Genomic DNA, 19,879 nt, shown 5'->3' with positions numbered 1-19,879 from the left:
TAATTATAATAATTGACTAACTATACGTGGCATTTACTTTGTATCTTAAAAATGTTAAAAAAAAACCCCAGTCCAGTACAATCCTGTTAACGAAACCTTAGAAATACAATGGAACTAAATAAATGAAATAAATATAACACTTGTCAGTGAAGCTACACAGAGATCAATGCCGATAAACTGATTTCCAGTGAAATCTGACAAAACAGCCGGTAGCGTTTGGTGACAGGTCACTGATTAAAGCTTCTTCTCCCACAGATGGTCTAATTTGGAAAGTTGTAAGTAGGGTGTGAAATGTCTTGTTGATATGTTGAACAGCAGAAGCACAGTCATTTTAAGAGGTGACAGGAAGCAACACTGCAGTCTCGTGAAGACGTTTGTGGTAACTCTGCATCTATTTTTAGACAACTTTTCTCATTAAACGGGTTGGAGGTTTTCAACCAGTGCTGCCAAGACACAAGCTGTGAGCGGTGACTCTGCCCCATCGGTACAGATTAAACTGATCGACAGCGTGTTCATCTCAAAACATCTGAGAGCACTTTATAGCCCTGCATTGTTTTCTGTTAGTTTCCTGACATTAACCTAGAAATAATAGGCAGCTTAGATGATTTAGAACCAAACAGAAGAATAACAATACTGGGACTGACCACGCTAACAGTCACACTTCTTATATGTGTCTACAGTGGTGTGAAACAGAAAGGTTTCATAGGAGTTCAGCAGTGCAGTTTTGTGAATAAGAACGATGATTCAGCGCTCAGCACCTTTAGCAAGAAGTTCTCTTTTTCTGTTTGACAGTCTCTCGTAGTGTTGTGGAAGAACTTTAATCCGCTCTCCTTTACAAAGATCTCTTGATGTTTGTGGGCAGTTGTTTAAACACAGCTCTCTTAAGGTTGAGGTCTGGACATCTGACTGGGCCACTGCAACACCTTCATTCTTTTCATTTTCAGCTGCTGTGCTTGGGATCATTATTCTGCTTCATCACTCACTTTGTGCCAAGATTTAGCGTTTGGACAGATGCCTCACATTTAGAATATGTAGGAATACACAGGAGTGATTTTTAATTCTTAACTGCAATTTTCTAAAAAGCGGTAAGAATTAAAATTCAAAAAATAAAAACAAAAGATTAACTTGCACGTAAAGAAAAAAATACTAAATGAAAAGGAGTCTGCTTTCTCCTCCTCTCTGACGCTGTTGTTTCAGTTTCTTCAGTTGCACTTTCTGTATGTTTAAACAGTATGCTGATGCAGAATGGGCAAGCGTGTTGGTTTAGATTAGTGTATGCACAGTGGTAAGAACAACATAGAATGGTGCTCCAACGGTAATTTTACATGCACACTGTTTTTTGTGCAGTGTGAGAACATTTCTATACAAGTATTAGAGGATTCATTTGTTCCAGAGAAACAGGCCATATTTGTTCAGTCTTTTTCTAATTGTACTGAGATAAACTTTAACATGTAACGTGCTAATTCAGGTCCGTCTGTGTTTTATCTCTTGGGTTTTGTGTTATGTCTCTGAGCATTGCACGGTCTGATGTTGGAATATATTTGTGCGGAGAATATTGTGGCATTTTCTTAACACACAAAACCGCTCCGGACTACTTCTGGTCAGTCATCATCAATATTCCTTTTGTATGTGTGAAACAACTATCAATCTGAACTAGCTGGCTGGTATTTATTTGTGCACCATAAAATTGAACTTCTACCACGTTTTGTTATGGTAGAAATGATGTCCCTTTATCTATTTTATTCACTTCACTTTTAAAATCTTTCTAACACACAGTGGAAGTGATTTAAGTTTTGGAATATAATAATAATAATAACAGTTACAGTAATCAATTCGAGAGATAACAAGATTATGGACAAGAATGGCAGTGGCATGAGGAGTGAGGAAGGGGCGGAGGCGTTACGGAGTTGAAAATATGCTGCACGTGTGACGTTATTGATACTGTCGAGAATGACACCCAAGCTTTTCACAGAGGGAGAGATAGGAACAGACGAATTATTGATAGTGAGAGAAAAAATCATTAATTCTGGATAGTGATAGTTTAGTGCCAACCAGGAGAAGTTCTGATTTATTGCTGTTGAGTTTAAGGAAGTTGGAGGAGAACCAGGAATTGAGTTCAGCCAAGCAGAAGAGTGGAGGAAGAGTAGAATCGGGTTTGGTAGAGAGGTAAAGCTGGGTGTCATCGGCATAGCAGTGGAACTGAATGTTATATTTACGAAAAATGTGTCCGAGTGGAAGAAGGTAAATGATGAAAAGCAGTGGCCCGAGGACAGATCCCTCTATCACCCCAGTAGATAGAGGAGAAGGCTGAGAAGTGAAGGATTTTAATTGAATAAACTGAGTGCGGTCAGACAGGTATGATTTAAACCAGGCTAAGGAAGTATGAGAGAGGCCAATAGAAGCTAATCTGCTAAGAAGAATGGGGTGAGAGATGGTGTCAAAGGCTGCACTCAGATCAAGGAGAATAAGGATGGAGAGGAGACCAGAATCAGCTGCCATAAGAAGATCGTTTGTTATTTTTATAAGAGCAGTTTCGGTGCTATGCAGAGGACGGAAACCAGACTGGAACTGTTCGTAAAGCTTATTATCAGTGAGGTGTAGATGGACTTGTGAAGCAACTATTTATGTAGCAACGATATATATTTCATCTTTGTTTTCTTATTTAGGAGTGTTCGGCGCCTTCCTTTAGTTAACCGCTGTGACACACTCACTGGTCAGTGCAGGCACATTAAGAGGTGTTATTATAACAGTTTTCACCAGCTGATCTGAGTGAAAGCGAGGACACGGCACACACAGTGGCTAACATCTTGTGATTAACTTATGCCAAGTTAGCTAGTTCTCCTTTTGAACCCAAGAATTAGCATAATTTACTAAATAAACTTCATGTTCAAATGTTTTCTGGGGTGAAAGGAGCCGTTTTCCCATATAATGCAACACAGTCTATGGACTACGTCTGCAACCATAAAAGCTACTGGTGGCCATTAAAGATAAAGGATGTTTAAGGCACTTTTTAAACACTATGATTAGTAGCATTGTGATAGTGGAAGAACTAAAAGAAAATTAGTCCCAGTGAGGGGCTTCCACAGAGTCACAGCCATGATTAGATTACAGGTTCCTAAGGAAGTAAGTCCACAAACCCACAAAGAAAAAGTGGATCAGTTGGTCCTCAAAATGGACCAAGAGGTTTCGTCACTGAGAGACAGAAAAGAACTAGAACACAGATACATGGCTAAAGAAAGAATACAAGATGAAATACTTGGATAGGCTAAGACATGCAGAACAGGAAGAGAAGGGGGGTGGGGGGTGGGTATTTAAGCCTTGGGAGTTGTAGCTATGGAGCTGGAAACTTGCAGTGAATGGAGTTCACCCTATCCATTAAAAGGCAGCACTGATTTCTTCAGAGACATGCTCCACCCTCTGGTTTGCATGTTTGTGGTGAGGGATTCAAATTGCAACAAGATAATGAGCCTAAACGCACCACAATGTTAACATGTGCAGGGCAACAATGTCAGCGCGTGCTGCACATTAGTCTAGCGACATTTAACACTGTGTCTGTGTGTATTTGCTGCCAAAACAGGCCTGACTTATCGAGGCATCAACTCCACTAGATCCCTAAGGTGTGCTGTGTTACCTGTCACCAACATGTTAGCAACAGATCCTTTGAATCCTGTAAGTTGGGAGGTGGGGCATCCATGGACTGGACTTGTTTGTCCAGCGCATTCCACAGATGCTTATTTGGACTGAAATCTGTAGAATATGGAGGACAAGTCAACACCTGAAATGCAGATTTTTCTTCCTCAAAGCATTCTGGAACCATGTTTGTTTTGTTGCAGTACGCATTGTCCCACTGAAAAACGCCACACCCACCAGGGAAGGCAAAAGGATGTGCATGGTCTACAATACATTGGTAGAAGCTGTGTGTCAAAGTGACATCCACGTGAATGGCAGGACCCAAAGTTTCCCAGCACCCAACACCTGGTAATGCACACACTTGACCATCCACGTGATGAAAAATAAAACATGATTCATCAGACCAGGCCACTTTCTTCCACTGGGCGATCGTGGCTCAAAGAGTTGGCAGTTTGTTTTGTAACCGGAAGGTTGCCGGTTCGAGCCCCGGCTCGGACAGTCTCGGTCGTTGTGTCCTTGGGCAAGACACTTCACCTGCCACCTACTGGTGTTGGCCAGAGGGCGTGATATGGCAGCCTCGCCTCTGTCAGTGCGCCCCAGGGCAGCTGTGGCTACAACTGTAGCTGCCTCCACCAGTGTGTGAATGTGAGAGTGAATGAACAGTGGAATTGTAAAGGGCTTTGGGTGCCTTGAAAAGTGAGTGAATCGGTTTGGCTGAGATTAAAGTTATAGCTTTTACACAGCTGAATAAATGTTAAAAGTGTGGGATGCTCGAGAATATACTCCGGTGTGCTGTTATATTTTAGATAGCAAGGAGCAGACGGCTGAGTTTATTAAACTCCACTGAAACAATCTGCAAACTTCATTTAAAATTTAATAAACTATCATCTTGTCTTTACTTTTAGTTAGCACAGACCTGAAACACTTAAAGCTGTAAGCTAATGATAGTTATATAAGAGCAGATGCTGCTGGTGCAATAAGCTGTATGTTTTACGTCCAATGGATGATGATCTGATTAGTCGACTAATCGCAAAAATAATCGGTGACTAGTCGACTATCAAAATAATCGTTTGTGGCAGCGCTAGTCAGCACGGGCACCCCGACTGGTCTGTAGCTATACAGCCCCCTGCACAGCAGAGTGTGCTGCACTCTGTATTCAGACACCGTTCTATCAGAACCAACATTAACTTCTTGAGTATTTGAGCTACTATAGTTTGTCTGTCAGATCAAACCACACGGGCCTGTCTTTGCTCCCCATGTGCATCAGTGAGCCTTGGTCATCCGTGACCGTGTCACTGGTTCAACACTATTTCTTCCCACTGCAGACTGGGAACACCCCACAAGAGCTGCAGGTGTGTAGCTGCTCTGACCCAGTTACAAAATATTGACTTACTCCCTAATATATCTCCACCGTTAAGTTTTATAATACATGAAATTACTTTGACTCATTTACTCTGGCAGTGAATTTCAGTAAGAGCAGTACTCACAACCAAATCCAAGATGGATGTCATGGTGTCGTGACATCCATCTTGCATACGTACCAAAACAAAAAACCCTCTGCAACATATTTCAACCTTCCTTGAAGTTTCAGCAGATTACAAAACCTCACTAAGTAAGGTGATGGAGCTCTAACTTTCCATAACCAAATACAGCTTCATCCGTTGGGTCTGTCTTCTCTGTTTTTGGTGATTTTTGTGTTAAATATGACTATTTAAGGATCTGCCGCTGACAGCTGACTATGCAGAGCATGACTCCGCATGTGCGTGTGCTCATTAGAGTAAATCCCTGTTATTATTGCTGCTTAGGAAACACCAGGAGACAGACGTACAAAGACCTCTGGCAGTCTGACACACACACATGCACATGCAAATACACACTTGTATTTCCAAAACTTCATTTCAGCTTATGAAATATAATTATCTTCACCTTCAATTATAAATTCTTAACAATGAAATCTTTGAATTTACTTTATGAAAATTGCTTCATTTAATCTGTGTAAACAGATTTATGTGACTACAAAACACACACACACACACACACATTCATGCACTGAGGCTGCGCACAGCGGGATTACTTTTGCACTTTAACTACTTTCAGCAGGATACCAGTGTGTCACACATCCTATTGACTCCTTTGTGGAGATTAAAAGCAATTCCCGTTAATGTAATCATTCCATTTAAGAATGAATACCTGGTTTAAGGTTCATTTTAAGTTAAGTCTCCAGGAAATGTCCCCTGCAGTGATGGAAACATGTCTACACGTGTAACACACTGACTCACTGATTCTCCATCTGCTTGTCTTTGATCTGAAGGAAAATCTTGAAAAGGTGATCTCACCTTTATCGTGACACACTCATCATTGTTGTGCATTATTATACTGAGTGTATAAAAGAAGCTTGTTTTGAAGCTCTCTCATGGCGACCATCATTATCGGAATAATATTTTGCATTGTGGTGCAAACTAAACCACAACCTGTAGACAAATCAGGTGTCCGCAAAATGACCGTGAAAAGCTCCAACGTCCACGTATTTGTGGCTCATCAGTCACAAAGCTGCTTTTATAAGCTCACTTCAAACAAACAATCAAACTGAGGAAGGATGGATGGTGTGCAGAGGCTACTGTCATGTTCGTTCATTCATTTGTTTACTCGGCTGAATGCCAGTGGGTAGGTACACAAATCAGGTTTGGTTCACTCCAGCAAAAGTTTATTCACCCTTACCTGACAAAGCCAGAGGTAAAGCAGAAAGAAACAAAACCTTTTCTTAGTTTTTCTTAGTAAATTCGGTTTTCCTGCTTCTGTCTTTCCTTCCTCTGTTTTATCATTGTCCTCTTCCTTTGCATTTTGCATTTTTCCTTCCTTTCCTTTGTCTTTTCTTTCCACCTCTCTTTCTGCTGGCATTTTCCAATCCTCTCTTCTTGTCTTTCTTTAAAAAAAACTGTCCCTAGTTTTGAAAAAATCCTCCCTTGCCTCCCTTTTTGTTTTCTTTTCTCCCTTTTTTCCTTCTGCCGCATCTACTTGCTGTGATTTCCAGACATCCTCTTTATGTTTCTTTCTACTCTTGAGGTGGGATTTTCTTCCCCCCCAGTGATACCAGCGTAGCTACAAAAACAGCCAATCAGTCCCTTTGTCTTTTTTTTTGCCCGCCTGTCCCGTTTGGTTGTTTTGTCATCAGAATTGTTGTCTAAAGGCCGAGAAAGATGCCCAGCGGATGTACTTTACCAAGTGCACCATCCTAGCCTTGCCGTACTGGTCCATTTGATTGACCTTTGTTTTTATTGATTATTTTATTTTATTTTCAGTTGTTACATACGGGACAGACATGACTGGGGAAGGGAAATGGAGAAAAAGAGGGAGGGAAAGAAAAGCAGCAGGGAAGAGGAACGGTGAGTCCCTTTGTCTGCCTGTCAGGTGCATGTCTTTCAGGACGTTTGTGCTCTTGATTGCTCCATTCACACAAACTCAGGTGTGTTGACTTAGCCACTGAAATGCTCTGCACCCCTACAAGTGACCACATTTTAAGAAACAACGATTTCAGGACTGACATACAAAGGCCTTCACACACAGTCTATCTAAATAAATCCAATCCCTGAACCCCCAATTTCGTTAGCTTGCTGCTATTAAGAGATTCACTTTTAATTTGCTTACAGTGTAAATAGGATAAAATGGGTATAAATTGTATATAATGATGGTAGAAAGTCAGGAATCTGCAGGTGCGCCCAACAGCAGTAGATCAGAGATGTTGATTAATGAAGTGCATTGATCCGAAACTGAAATAAGAGCTATTTATTTAAAGGAGCAGCAGTCTAAGCGGAGAGGCCTAGAAATCCATCTCGCAAGAGCCATGAGGCCTTTTCCCAGTTGGCTATGTCTGAAACACCTCATCTAGAGGGCACCCAGCACACATCCTGGTGCTTGAACCACCACAACTGCATCTCTATTCTGAGCTCTTATTAATGACCAAGGCCCTCTGCCAATCTAATGCTGAGTACTGCATTTCTCCTGTTTGTGTCAATCTTATTTCATCAGTCACACTCACAGCCATAGGTCAGGAACAGAAATTGAGGGCTTTATTTCCAAGCTCAGCTCTTTTTTTAACCAAAATAAAAGAAAAAAACAGCATCCATATGCCTGCATGTTTTCACCAGCCCATATGTCAAACTCCATCAAAATATGAAACATGAAAAAAGCAAAAAAAAAACAAAGAAAACAAAGAAAACAAAAACTCCACGAAAACTATTCACTGACCTAAATACCGCTCACTATCATAATACTTCATAAAACTGAATTCATTTCAGGCTTCCTTCCATCCCAGAGATTTCCCCTTGACTGGCTTTGGAACGCCAGCAGAACTGGAGGCAGCGGCCGGATGGAGCTCTGGGTGGTTCTGCTTCGACTGCACCCAGTCAGGCGTGGAGATGCTTTGATCGATAGATAAAAGTCCTTTTTAACTTTGCTTCTTTGAGATGGAGAAAATTTTAAATGCAGTAGTTTTAAGAGTATTTATGCCAAGGCAATAGTTGTTTTTTGTTTCGTTTTTCTGTCCCTCCTTCTTCTGCTGCAGGAGGAGAGACATTTAAATGTGGATCCAGGTGTTTGAATAAACACAGATGTTTTCCATGTTTCCCTCCCAGAAAACAGCAAATGAACTGGCAGGCCACAGATTTCAATGATGCTGAGTGACAACTCAAATCTCCTTGGTTCAGTTTTTGAACCAAGGAGACCAGATCCTTTTCCAAAGTGACTTTAGTAAACTCAGCTGCAGACAGAAGAGTAAAGTGCAGCAAGTGAACACAAAACACAGAAATTGTCAGGGTTCATGGGTCACTGACCCATGGTTTTCAATTTGTTTATGCGAACTGTTTATTTTCCATATGTTCACATTTCCTTTATACCAGCCTTCACCAAGCTGTGAGTCCTGGGTTTGGGTCCTATCTTCTCCACATCCATCCATCCATCCATCCATCCATCTTCTTCCGCTTATTTAAGGCTGGGTCGCAGGAGCAGCAGCCTAAGCAGAGAAGCCCAGACCTCCCTCTCCCCAGCCACCTCCTCCAGCTTGTCCAGGGGAACACCAAGGCGTTCCCAAGCCAGTCGAGAGATATAATCACTCTGCCCCGGGACCTCTTCTCAATGGGACATGCTCAGAACACCTCACCCAGGAGGCGCCCAGGAGGCATCCTTGTCAAATGCCCGAATCAGCTCAACTGGCTCCTTTCGATGCGGAGGAGCAGCGGCTCTACTCTGGCATCCAGGAGGTGAAACTGCTGAGTAGTCCAAAGTGCTGAATCTCAAGTGGCATCATTTGTGGTGTCATTAGCACCCTGAAAGTCACCTAGCCATCATGGGACTTATTAGAGCAATATAACAGTCAACATGTGGATAAATGTTAAGTGGGCTATGGCAGTCTTTCTCAAAGTGTGGTAGGCGTACCACTAGTGATACTTGGGCTCTCTCTGGTGGTACGTGGGAAATCTCCAATTTCTTTTTTTAAGATTAAATAATATACCATTGTGGAGGTATGCAAAGACGACGCAAGAGTTCCTGAGGCTCTTCTGGGAGCCAACCAGAAAAGTCTGCCTGAGCGTGAGTCCTCTATGAAGAGCAGCCTTTCCTTATCGCCAGTGGTCGCGGCAGCGGGGAGTTGGTGAGGCCAGCTCGCACCGGCAACTGTCGAAGGAAGACGTGAGTGAAGAGGAATCCGCCGTTATCCGTTCCTAGCAAGGTCAGCGTGCACTCTGTGAGCTCGAGAGCGGCACCATCAGCCAGCCCCTAGAGAGACGAGTTTCTTGGGCCGCTCTGCATCGGAAAGGGAGTAGCGCCGCCGCAGTAGCAGCGCCGCAGTAGCAGCGCCGCAGTAGCAGCGCCTTGAGAGCGGCGTATTTCCTATCACTTACCACATAAATGAAGACCGGAAACTAAACAGCAGTGGCGTTTGTAGGGTTACTGAAGTTGGGCTAGCTGGTATATAATGATGTGCTGCCTGGTGGCTAGCTACACAGCTATGGTTAGGATAATATAAACACAGTGAAGCTGGAGGATGAACGCTAACTTTTTTCCACTTGATGAGGGTTCCCGATGGTCAGGAACAAATGTAACTGCATGGCAGGATGCTGTTAACAGACCAAACTTCAGTGAGAAGAACAACTGCAATACGAGGTTAGTCATTAATATACTGCTACACGGGCTGGGCTGTAGTTACATTGAAAGGTTTTAAAAACTGAGCTTTAAAATGAATAATGATGATAAAAACCGAGAGAGGCCGACAGTGATCACTGACTTTTTAGGGGCTTGTTCAGATTAAATAGAACAAAATACAAAGCATTAAAACACGTTAAAAACACAACAGCCTTAATAAATGCAGAGTAGTTTGGACCCGGAAGCAGGTTTCATCAGGTCATCACTTAAAGATTGGAAATCCCACCTGTTGTGAATGTTTTAATGCAGTACAGTTGTTATTAGTATCACTTCTCAGATCCTGTTTATGACAGTTAAAATACAAAACATTCATATTTAAATAAAATTGTCTCCTGTAAACTGTTGTTAAATAGGCCTTGATCCATTCTCCTTCCAGGATTTTGATGACTCGTGAGTCCTCATGATTATTTTTCTTATATTGAGAAGATGATCGTTATTCTCTCACTGATAAATTCAAAAACAGTGGTGAAAAAGTCACTGGAAGTTCACAGGAGGACTAAATGGTACTGAGCAGGCCGGTCACAACAGTTGCAGGCTGCGTCATGCTGAAAGTTTTTCCTTCCCACTGTCCCCACATGCTTGCTCAAAAGAGGCTGTCTGATTGTTGGGTTTTCTCTCTATTTTCGAAGGGTCTTTAACTTCCAATATAAAGGGCCTTAAGGTGACTGTTGTTGTGATTTGGCGATATGTAAATAAAATGGGATTCAATTCAAAATCATCTTTTATTCCATTTTTTTTATTTTTGCTGGAACCCATAACTGAAATTAAAATGTAACCACGATGAAACTGCAGTTTTTGCTTCTGTAAAAGGTAAGAACGGGCATTTTACCAAAAAATGGTCTAAAACACTCAAAAACCGCCTGAAGCATCTCTGCATATGTCCTTCAACTATTCTTGTAGTAGGGAGTGTCCCTGTAATTTCCATTGTTGTTTTGCATACCAGAAAAATTCTAGTTTTTTCACGATGTTTCAGCTCATTGTTCTCATTACTCACCACCTGCTTTGAATTAGTGTGCAGGGAGGAGAGCCGGAGATGTTTCAACATTTACGTAGCGTTCCCCTGTGACCATCACATGATCGCAGGCTGACACGTTGCTCTCACAATGTTTATTTAGTAGATCTTTTTTCTGGGAAGGAGACAACTAACTAATCTCTCTGAGAACGCGAAGATGGCATGTGTCTGCAGTGTGTTGTTAGTAGTTGTACTTTACTACCTCAGCAGCTCAGTGCTTCTGTTTGAATCCTGTTTGTGTTGATCCAGCTGAATTTGACTGTAGGGAAACCAGTAGGTTCATCCACTCATACTTCACTCACTGTCTCACCTGGCAGGAACTCCCTATTCAAATGTCTCAAAGTAAAGAGTGAACAGAAGCCACACACATGCCAAAACATCAAAATGTGGCCCTTAAGGTATATAAAACAAAGAAATCAACAACTGTGCCACATTTGGCTTATGAGTGGCATGAAAGGAGATTAGATTAGGCCTCTGTGCTCTTCAAGAGTGTGTTGTCATTTTCATGCAAATACTTGCAGAAAACAAAACTGCACCATCCCCATCTCGGTTCATGGGGAAAATAATCCTGCTTTTGATTGATTCCCTTAGTATATGTATGACAACAGCTTCATAATGGGACCTCAGTAATGAATGGTTGGCACCATGGTGACTACATCCACCTTAGTGGATGGGAACCAGGTGGCCCTTTATTTTATCATAAAGATGCTGAATGGGTATAAAGTTGGTGCTCACTGAAGCCCACTCAAGTTGTTCCACACACTGGAACAAAACAGATTGGTGACATAAAGTTGATATCAGAAATACAGAAACAAATGGAGTGTAGAGAAAAAAACTGCTGCCACAAATTGCTCAGAAACTGGTTCTGTGAAGTGCAACTGTTATTGTAATAAGGGATTTTGTATTACATGCTCATATTTCTCTATTTGGTTATTTTTTTTGTTTTTTTGTTTTGTTTTATTGTCCCATGTCTGGTTTTGTTCTGGTCAATTTCTATCATTTTCCTTCTATGCTTTCCTGGCCACGTCTCCCCGGAGAGAGATTTTAATCTTAAAGGAGTTCCTGTTTAAATAATAGTTCAATAAAATGTGAAAACAACTGTGGGTTAAACCCTCCATCAAACGGATAAATGTTCAACTCTGACCGTGTTTTTGTTCTCTTTCACTGCAAGACTTTGAGGTAGGTCAGGTTCCTTTTGTTTGATTAAAAGGGTGGAGGAAGTGCAGAGATATTTACTTTTCTCTTGTCTAAGATGCTAGCATGGGCAAACTACTGAGCAGTTAGCATGTCGACATTAGTGTGCAATGCTTATCCAAACCACAGACGTTTGGGGACTTGACATCATTGATATTGTTTTGATATGAAGGTTACATAGAATGAAAATATGGATAATTGTTGTGGTTACATTTTTACAGATGTATATTTTATAGTGTGGGACTATACTAAAAATGTTTTATTTGGGCCCAGGAGATTTCTTTGTTACAGTACTATAAGTGGACACTAGGATAAGGGGCAATAAAGGGAATTTCACATTATTGTGGAAAATTAGAGTGTAAGTAAAATTCAAACTTTTTGAATTTATACTAGAGTCACCTTCATTGGTGATAAAATAAAGTCCCAACACTCTCATCTTCCACCTGCACAAATCTGAACATTTGTTGACTTTGGTTGTTTTATAATGCAATAAACTAAATATGTTGGGGGTCTTGAATACAGATAGTTGAAGGCATTTTTTCATAAATGTTTTCCATTGTGTATAAGTCTGAATATGGTGACTTGCATGAAATGTCTGGAATTCCTGATGTGGACATTTTAAAATCTGAGCTAATGAAGCCTTCTGGTAAATGGACTGATTCTTATTTAGCGCCTTTCTACTCTCCCGAAGTATGCAAAGCACTCTACACAACATGCCACATTCACCCAGTCACACCAACACTTCCTTCTAAGCTTTTAGCTTCCTAGCTAACATTCATACTGGATGAATCGGAGAGCAACTTGGGGTTTGCATCTTGTCCAAGGATACTTGGCATGCAGACTGGAGGAGCCAGGGATCAAACCACTAACCTTTTGATCAGTAGATGACCTACTCTACTAGGGGTGCAACAATACATGTATCAGTATTGAACCGTTCGATACAGTGCTTTTGGTTCGGTACGCATATGTATCGAACAATACAACATTTTCAATTTATTTTATCAACTTTTCTTCTGACGATGCTGTCTGTGTTGAGCGCTCAGTGGATCTGCGTTCGACTACTCCGCATTTGCCACATTATGGCGTTAAAGTCATTTCAACGAGATTAACGCTGACAGCACTAGTGGGAACACAACGAATATGACTGCACATTTACTCTGACATCATCCTAGTGCAAAGACAAGTGGAAGCAGACAAAAACAACAAGCACGCATGCTACAAACTTTACCCGAGTCATTTAGACAGCCGTTAGCACATGATTCTCCTTATGGGGACCTGATATGTTTAATATGCTGCTGAGAATATAGCCCAGAAGAAGCGTATAGTATAGCTTTTATTTTGGAAAGAGCCATTTCTCTGTAACAAACTCTCTTTTCCAAAGATGAGTGATTTCTCGATCAGATAGATTTGTTTATTTTTATTATATTGTTGTTTCAGCAACATTAAATTTAAAAACTGTACTTTTGAGTTAAAATATATATTTATGATTTTAATAAATGACAAATTAAAAAGGCATGAATATTTTTTTTTGTATCGAAAAAATATCGAACTGTGACACCAAAGTATGGAACCGAACCGTGAATGTTGTGTATCGTTGCACCCCTATACTCTACCCCCCTGAGCTACAGCCACCCCCCTGCTAGCTATTAAATGATAGAATGTGAATTTGGACCTGTATGAAAGGAAAGGAGCAGAGTTTACTAGAGTCCCCGGGTTCATGCTTAGACTATATGGACCATATGTGTTGGTTGGTGAAGTCCCATTCTGAAGTCTCAGTGTTGACTGCTGTTGTGTTGACTATTTGAAGCCAGAAACATATTTGAATGAGAGAATAGACTGCTGCCAGCCCATAATGTTAACACTGAAACTGTAGAGTACTAATAAAATTTAAGAATTTTGCTCACCTAAACTGAATTTGCAGACAAACTGTACTTCACAGCAGGCCATGTTTGTTTCCAGAGAACTTTACCTGAACGCTTCAAATGCTTCAAAAGGCACCAGCAACACAAATATGTTATCTGACTCACTCCTGGAAAGGTAAAGCCATCAGATAATAAGCAGTTACAACTGCCTGTGCTGAAAAACCTGTCAGTTAAAAAAAGCCTGTACAGTTGAGGGATATAGATACAGATAACACCAAAACAGTATGTTGTACCAGGTCATAAACGTTCTTTTTAACACTGTAAAACTGGACGTTTTCATCTGGGACTATATGGGGATTTTCTTTTTTAGACCCTGCCTCAACTGCCATTGAAGAAAGTGAAGTTTTTTCTGTTGCACTTCCTACTTGGCTTCCTTTCAGCCCTGAAGAATAGAGGTAGACCCCTTACAATGTTCAAACTACCTGCTTAATTTTGTCTAGCTCCCTTTGCGAATCGGTGGGCAAAACATGACTCTTGCCTGTGACGTCACCATAATTATTAAAGGGTGACCTATAGTTTTTATTGTATTTGTTCAGATCAGTGTGGCAGTCAATGAATAAAGCTGTAAAGGTCAAGACTGAGTCAAATTCAAAGGAGTGCGTGTAAGACCATGGTACAGGAAACACACACAAACGCTGGTACATATATCTTTGTGAGGACTCTGTGACATAACACATTCTCAAGACCATAACGCAAAAATGAAAGCCTCCCTATTGTTACTGAACACTGATTCTAATCTTAACCTGAAAAACAAATCTGAACCTAAAGAAAGTTTTGACCAGACACAAAGTCCTCATAAAGCGAACATTAACAACAGCAGGGACAAATGCACAAACTGGCAATGGAAATCTCTCTTGGACATGCCGAGTACCACTTCCTTTTCCTGCCAAGCAATCAGACAGCGCTGCCGCTACCCTATGCAGCATGTTTGTGTTGAAGGTTGTGCTGGAGATAGTGAAACATCAGCAATTCCAGAAGACTCTGGACAATATTAGGAAAAAGATGATCTGTTGCACTTGTTCTAGTTTCTTTACTTCAATCTTCTGTAATTTTTGAATTTTATTGAAATAACACATGTAAGAGAAAGTTAGTAAAAATCAGAAACCACTAAAACATAAAGTAATGTTTTCCTGGTTGCACTCCTCTTCTCGTCGATAACAAATGTAACATACAAGCAGAAAAGCTGGTAGGTGTGTGATGAGTGCATTAACTCTGAAGCAGCCTTCATGCACGACCATTCCCCCTGTAACTTATTAAGAGTTTCGACCTACAAAGGGCTTTAGTGGACTCTAGCTGAAACCCTTTTGACAAAGACAAGATGCTTGACACACTTCATAGTCAATACTCTGTGATATGCTGCAGAAACATTTTGGTTCATAACAGGAACGCACTGATTGTTGAAATCGCTTATTGAAATATATGGTTAATGTCATTTGGGGGTTTATTTGTTTTTCTGATTAATTTCACTCATTTTCAGTACGGTGAAAAAAGTTTTTGTAGATTCAAGAACTGAGAAGAACTGTTTGACAGTGATTAAAATAGTATTTTTGCACCAACGAGGAAATTCCCACAGAGCTATTAGCTGGAAAGCGGACAGGTGGAGGACCAAAGAAGTGGCAGGACTGAAGATCTATCTATAGCTGATCACACAGGAGGTGAGGGTAGGGATGTCACCGAGCCTGATACTTAGGGTAGCTCTCAACACAATAAAAACACAGTGGTGCGTGTTTGCTTCTGGCCCTGGAGTTGATCCAGTTCTACCTACTGTTTGCCGAAGCCTCTTCAAGGCTGGCTGTCAGGAAGCCATTCTTAAGGAAGCAAACCAAGGCTGAGGTATGCCAGTTACTGTGACAACAACTAAACTGAACATCGGTAACAACACCTTTTAAGGACTCATTAATCTAAATTTGAATTTTTTCAAATTGTCATCGATATGTATGGAGGACATCAACAGGAAAGTACAACCGCCATCCGCAACCATCTGTAAAACAATGTAGGCTCGGCTATGGTTTGGGGCTACGTGTCAACCAGTAATGTTGGAGATCTTTTTCAAAACTGATGGAATTATGAACTTACTAAATAGTAGGTTGCTCAAGACTTCTGCAAAATACTATAACTGCATCTCTTCTTCATAATAGCATGTATTTATTTATTTCAGTCTGTCCAAAAGCCTAAAACCGCCGCCCCTCAAGGGGCCTCACACCAGGACAACTAACTCTTGCAGCTGAATAATGACTTCTAGCAAATGTCTAGTCATCAACTTGCTTGCTAAAGCAACAGAAAGACAGACTTGTCAGGTCAGGCAGAGATACTGAAGGTGGTCCTGCTGGAGTGTCCCACAGGTCCAATGGTGGCTGCTGAATTTTTAGGCATTTCTAGAGCATCATTAGGACTTAAATGAGCCAGCATTACTGTTGCATCAAATTTGATCAAGTATGTGAGTTAAAAGTTTTAAAACAGGTTCGGCGACATCAGTAACACAAATTTACTCTTGTAAGAACATTATTAACCATCTGACTTTTGAGTAGGTGGGATCTCACGGTGCCCTGGTGATAGGGATCTTAACGGGGTCTCTCATCCAGACTGTTTTGTTCATGTGTCGCCTTACAGATGTAAGGTATCACTGAGTGACCGTGGGGATTTCCTTCCCCCTGAAATAAGGTGAAGAAAGGGTCCAGTTTGATCCATTAAAGCAGCTGCTCCTGATGCACGTAGACCTATAATAACTCCTCTGTTTCAGGCTTTTTTAATGTCTCTTTATGGATATTATTCACAATCAGTGGTGGGCAGTATATCATATATATCAGTCATATTTTAACCATAATATGACAAATAGTTCCACTAGAGCGAAGAGACAAACAAGAGGTTAAATTCATGATAGTCAGAAGCATTGATGTGGATCTGAAGAGGAAACCGGCGCTGACAGCATACTCACAGTTTAATCACACTATTTAATAATCCACAACTAATTCACTTCAACAGGGCAAATATCAAAAACACAATACTTTGTGAAACATACATGTACTAGCAATGACTGCATATTTACACAATGACATCATTGCGTTGTCTTGATACATGCTCAGTCTTCCAGGTCAGAGTTTCTATATAACAGCCCTTACTGCAAACAGTAAACTGTTATTACTATATTAGACAAGGTTGAACTACACATCCTAAAAGCCAGGTACACACAACTAAGGAACAGTGTATCAGATATCGGTCCAGTCCTCTCTTAAAAAGCTGTAATGGTTATGGTGACAAGTGGCCAACAAGCTATATTATTTAATTCCACTGAACTGTGTTGCATGGTGCTCTGTGTTTTTACACGCATCAGCAGCAGTGCACCTGTTGCTATCAGGAGAGTTAGTTTGGACTTATTTCATGTCTGGTATTGCATCCTTTTTTATTTTAAAACATAAGTGCCAAATTATGGTCAGGCGAGTGAGCACTGAAATGCTCCACTCACAATACAACCCTCTCTGTTTGGTTTAAAGCTTGTAAGGAGGCTACTGCTGCTGTCAGCTCCGGTTATATTATCAGACTGAACTGAGATGAGACTAGTGCACATAAATCCGCTCAAAAAAAAAAAAGAAAAAGAAAGAATATTTCGTCATTATTTTAACAATATTCGATCGTGGCTCAAAGAGTTGGGTGTTCGTCTTGTAATCGGAAGGTTGCCGGTTCGAGCCCCGGCTCGGACAGTCTCGGTCGTTGTGTCCTTGGGCAAGACACTTCACCTACTGCCCGATGGCGCGATATGGCAGCCTCGCTTCTGTCAGCCTGCTCCAGGGCAGCTGTGGCTACAACTGTAGCTGCCTCCACCAGTGTGTGAATTAATAGTGGAATTGTAAATCGCTTTAAGGGTCTCGAAAAGCGCTATATAAATGCAATCCATTATTATTTATATTTTTCCTGTTTTGGGTTGTTGTGCCAGTAAATATAAACCCTTTAACTTTATTTTACTTCCATGTGTTTGTTTGTTATGTTTTATTTTACAAACAAAAGTGGAGTCTGATGTTGTTTGATGGAAGAATGCTTCCCAGTCTCTTCCTCACAGGGACGGATAGTCAACAACTAATCATTCAACACTGTGTCGGCTCAGCGCTGAGCACTGACACCTGAAGCCACGTGTCGATCTACAGAACCCAGTTTAAACTCCTCATCTTCAGGTTTTAATGAAGCTGGGGGCTTCGCTCAGGCTGTTAACGGATGTGTGCACACAGAAGTACAACGGAGGTGTTCACAGTCATTTCCACAGCGCACAAGTGCACACAGAGCACATGACAGTGACGGTACACTCACCCCAGCGTGCTGATGAAGCCGTTCACCGTGCCCTCGGCATACAGGGATACAATGTCCCCGATGTGGAGGAAGCTGGATGCAGAGTCAGACATTCTGCAGCTGATTTATTTCAACAGCGAGAGGAACCCGCAGGTAGAGCCGAGAGAGAGGAACTTTCTCCCCCCTCCTGTCCTCTCCTCTCCGCGTGTGGAAGTTCAGAAGCAGCGAAGAAAGTCAAAGTTTCCTCCTCGCATGCAGCGGCTGGAGTCCTGCGAGTTCAGGAGAACCTCTTTACATTCACCCCGCTTCAGTCCTGCCGCCTTCAAGGACTCACCGGCGGCTGCTGCTGCATGACAGCGAACTGTGGAAGAAAAACACTCTGAAGGAGCTCGCAAACTTTTTACAACAGGAGCGCAACGGGGGCCCACCGCTGATCCGTACCTGAGTCTGCGGAGAGGCCGTGCGGAGCACCGGAGGAAACATCTGTGTGGAGATCTCGCCGCAGGTTAAAGTGTTCACACAGAGGCGCAGACACGCAACGCGACCTGCTCCGTCCCTCCCTCTCAGTGTGTGTGTGTGGTGGCGGGGGTGTGCGCGCTCACGCCGAAGACTCGGGTACTAAAAACCAGGAAGTGAGTTAAGGCGTTGATAAGACTGACAGCCGGCTTCAAGAAAGAAAAAATGCGCGCACACACACACACACACACACACGGGTGTAGTGAACGCAACGCGAGCTCGGAGGCCGGTGTGACGCGTGCACTGGCAGCCTGCAGGACGTGTCCGTGCGCTCCCGAGTTTAGTGACATGTAGCCAGAAACGGTTCAAATCAAAAATCGGTCAGAATATGTGATCATAAATACAGCGAGGAAAAAAGACACAGATAAACTGGACCTCTCGTGTAACTCGGTGCAGCCGCTGCATGTAAAAAGGCTGCACAGAGTTCAGATGTTATTTTGCAATCAATAAAATGTTTTTATTTAAACTGTAAATGCAAGTAAAATTCAGAATCTTATCTAACATATCTAGTATAGTACAGGCTCACATTTGAACAAATAAGTAAAGTTTATAATACATTTAGAATTCACCCGCCACTTCATTAGGTACACCAGTTCAACCTTTTATGAACACAAAGTTTGCAGAAGAGCACAGTGCATTAGATCTCCACGCAGATGGGCTACAACAGAAGACCACACCATCTGCCACTCCTGTCAGCTAAGAACAGGAAACTGAGGCTACACTTCACAGGGGCCTGAACTGACAGAAGGCCTACACTTTTAGTCTCTTAGCAACAAATGAGCCTCATTTAAATAGCACAGCCTACATGACCATTGTTGACGACTAGGTTGGTCTTGATGGCTGCTTCCAGCAGGATAAAGCACCGTGTCACGAAGCTCAGATCATCTCAAACTGGAGACAGACACTATCTCTACTTTTAAGATTAGGCTTCAAACTTTCCTTTTTGCTAAAGCACATAGTTAGGGCTGGACCAGGTGACCCTGAATCCTCCCTTAGTTATGCTGCAATAAGCATAGGCTGCTGGGGGATTCCCATGATGCACTGGGTGTTTCTTCTTCAGTCACCTTTCTCACTCACTATGTGCTTATACATCTCTCTGCATTTAATCATACTTGTTATTATTCATCTCTGG

General features: G+C 41.7%; 1 protein-coding gene across 3 annotated transcripts in view; it reads right to left on the bottom strand.

Annotated features, from left to right (window-relative positions):
• Positions 1 to 19,237, bottom strand: part of itpr3 (inositol 1,4,5-trisphosphate receptor, type 3) — a 66,961-nt gene extending 47,724 nt beyond the window's left edge. Inside the window, exons 1-2 of one of the 3 annotated variants that reach the window (XM_040022747.1) lie at positions 18,673 to 19,237; positions 18,253 to 18,592 (exon numbers count right to left, since the gene is read on the bottom strand). In XM_040022747.1, coding sequence (XP_039878681.1) covers positions 18,253 to 18,344 — 92 coding nt within the window. In that variant the 5' untranslated portion in view covers positions 18,345 to 18,592; positions 18,673 to 19,237. The other 2 variants (XM_040022750.1, XM_040022748.1) reach the window with 2 other exon arrangements.
• Between the last annotated feature and the right edge of the window lie 642 nt (positions 19,238 to 19,879).

This window comes from Simochromis diagramma, unplaced genomic scaffold, assembly GCF_900408965.1.
Source record: "Simochromis diagramma unplaced genomic scaffold, fSimDia1.1 OVJJ01000308.1, whole genome shotgun sequence".
In the NCBI taxonomy this organism is placed as follows: domain Eukaryota; kingdom Metazoa; phylum Chordata; class Actinopteri; order Cichliformes; family Cichlidae; genus Simochromis; species Simochromis diagramma.
Note: the sequence above shows the minus strand (reverse complement) of the source record. Positions and strands in the feature narration are given on the sequence as shown.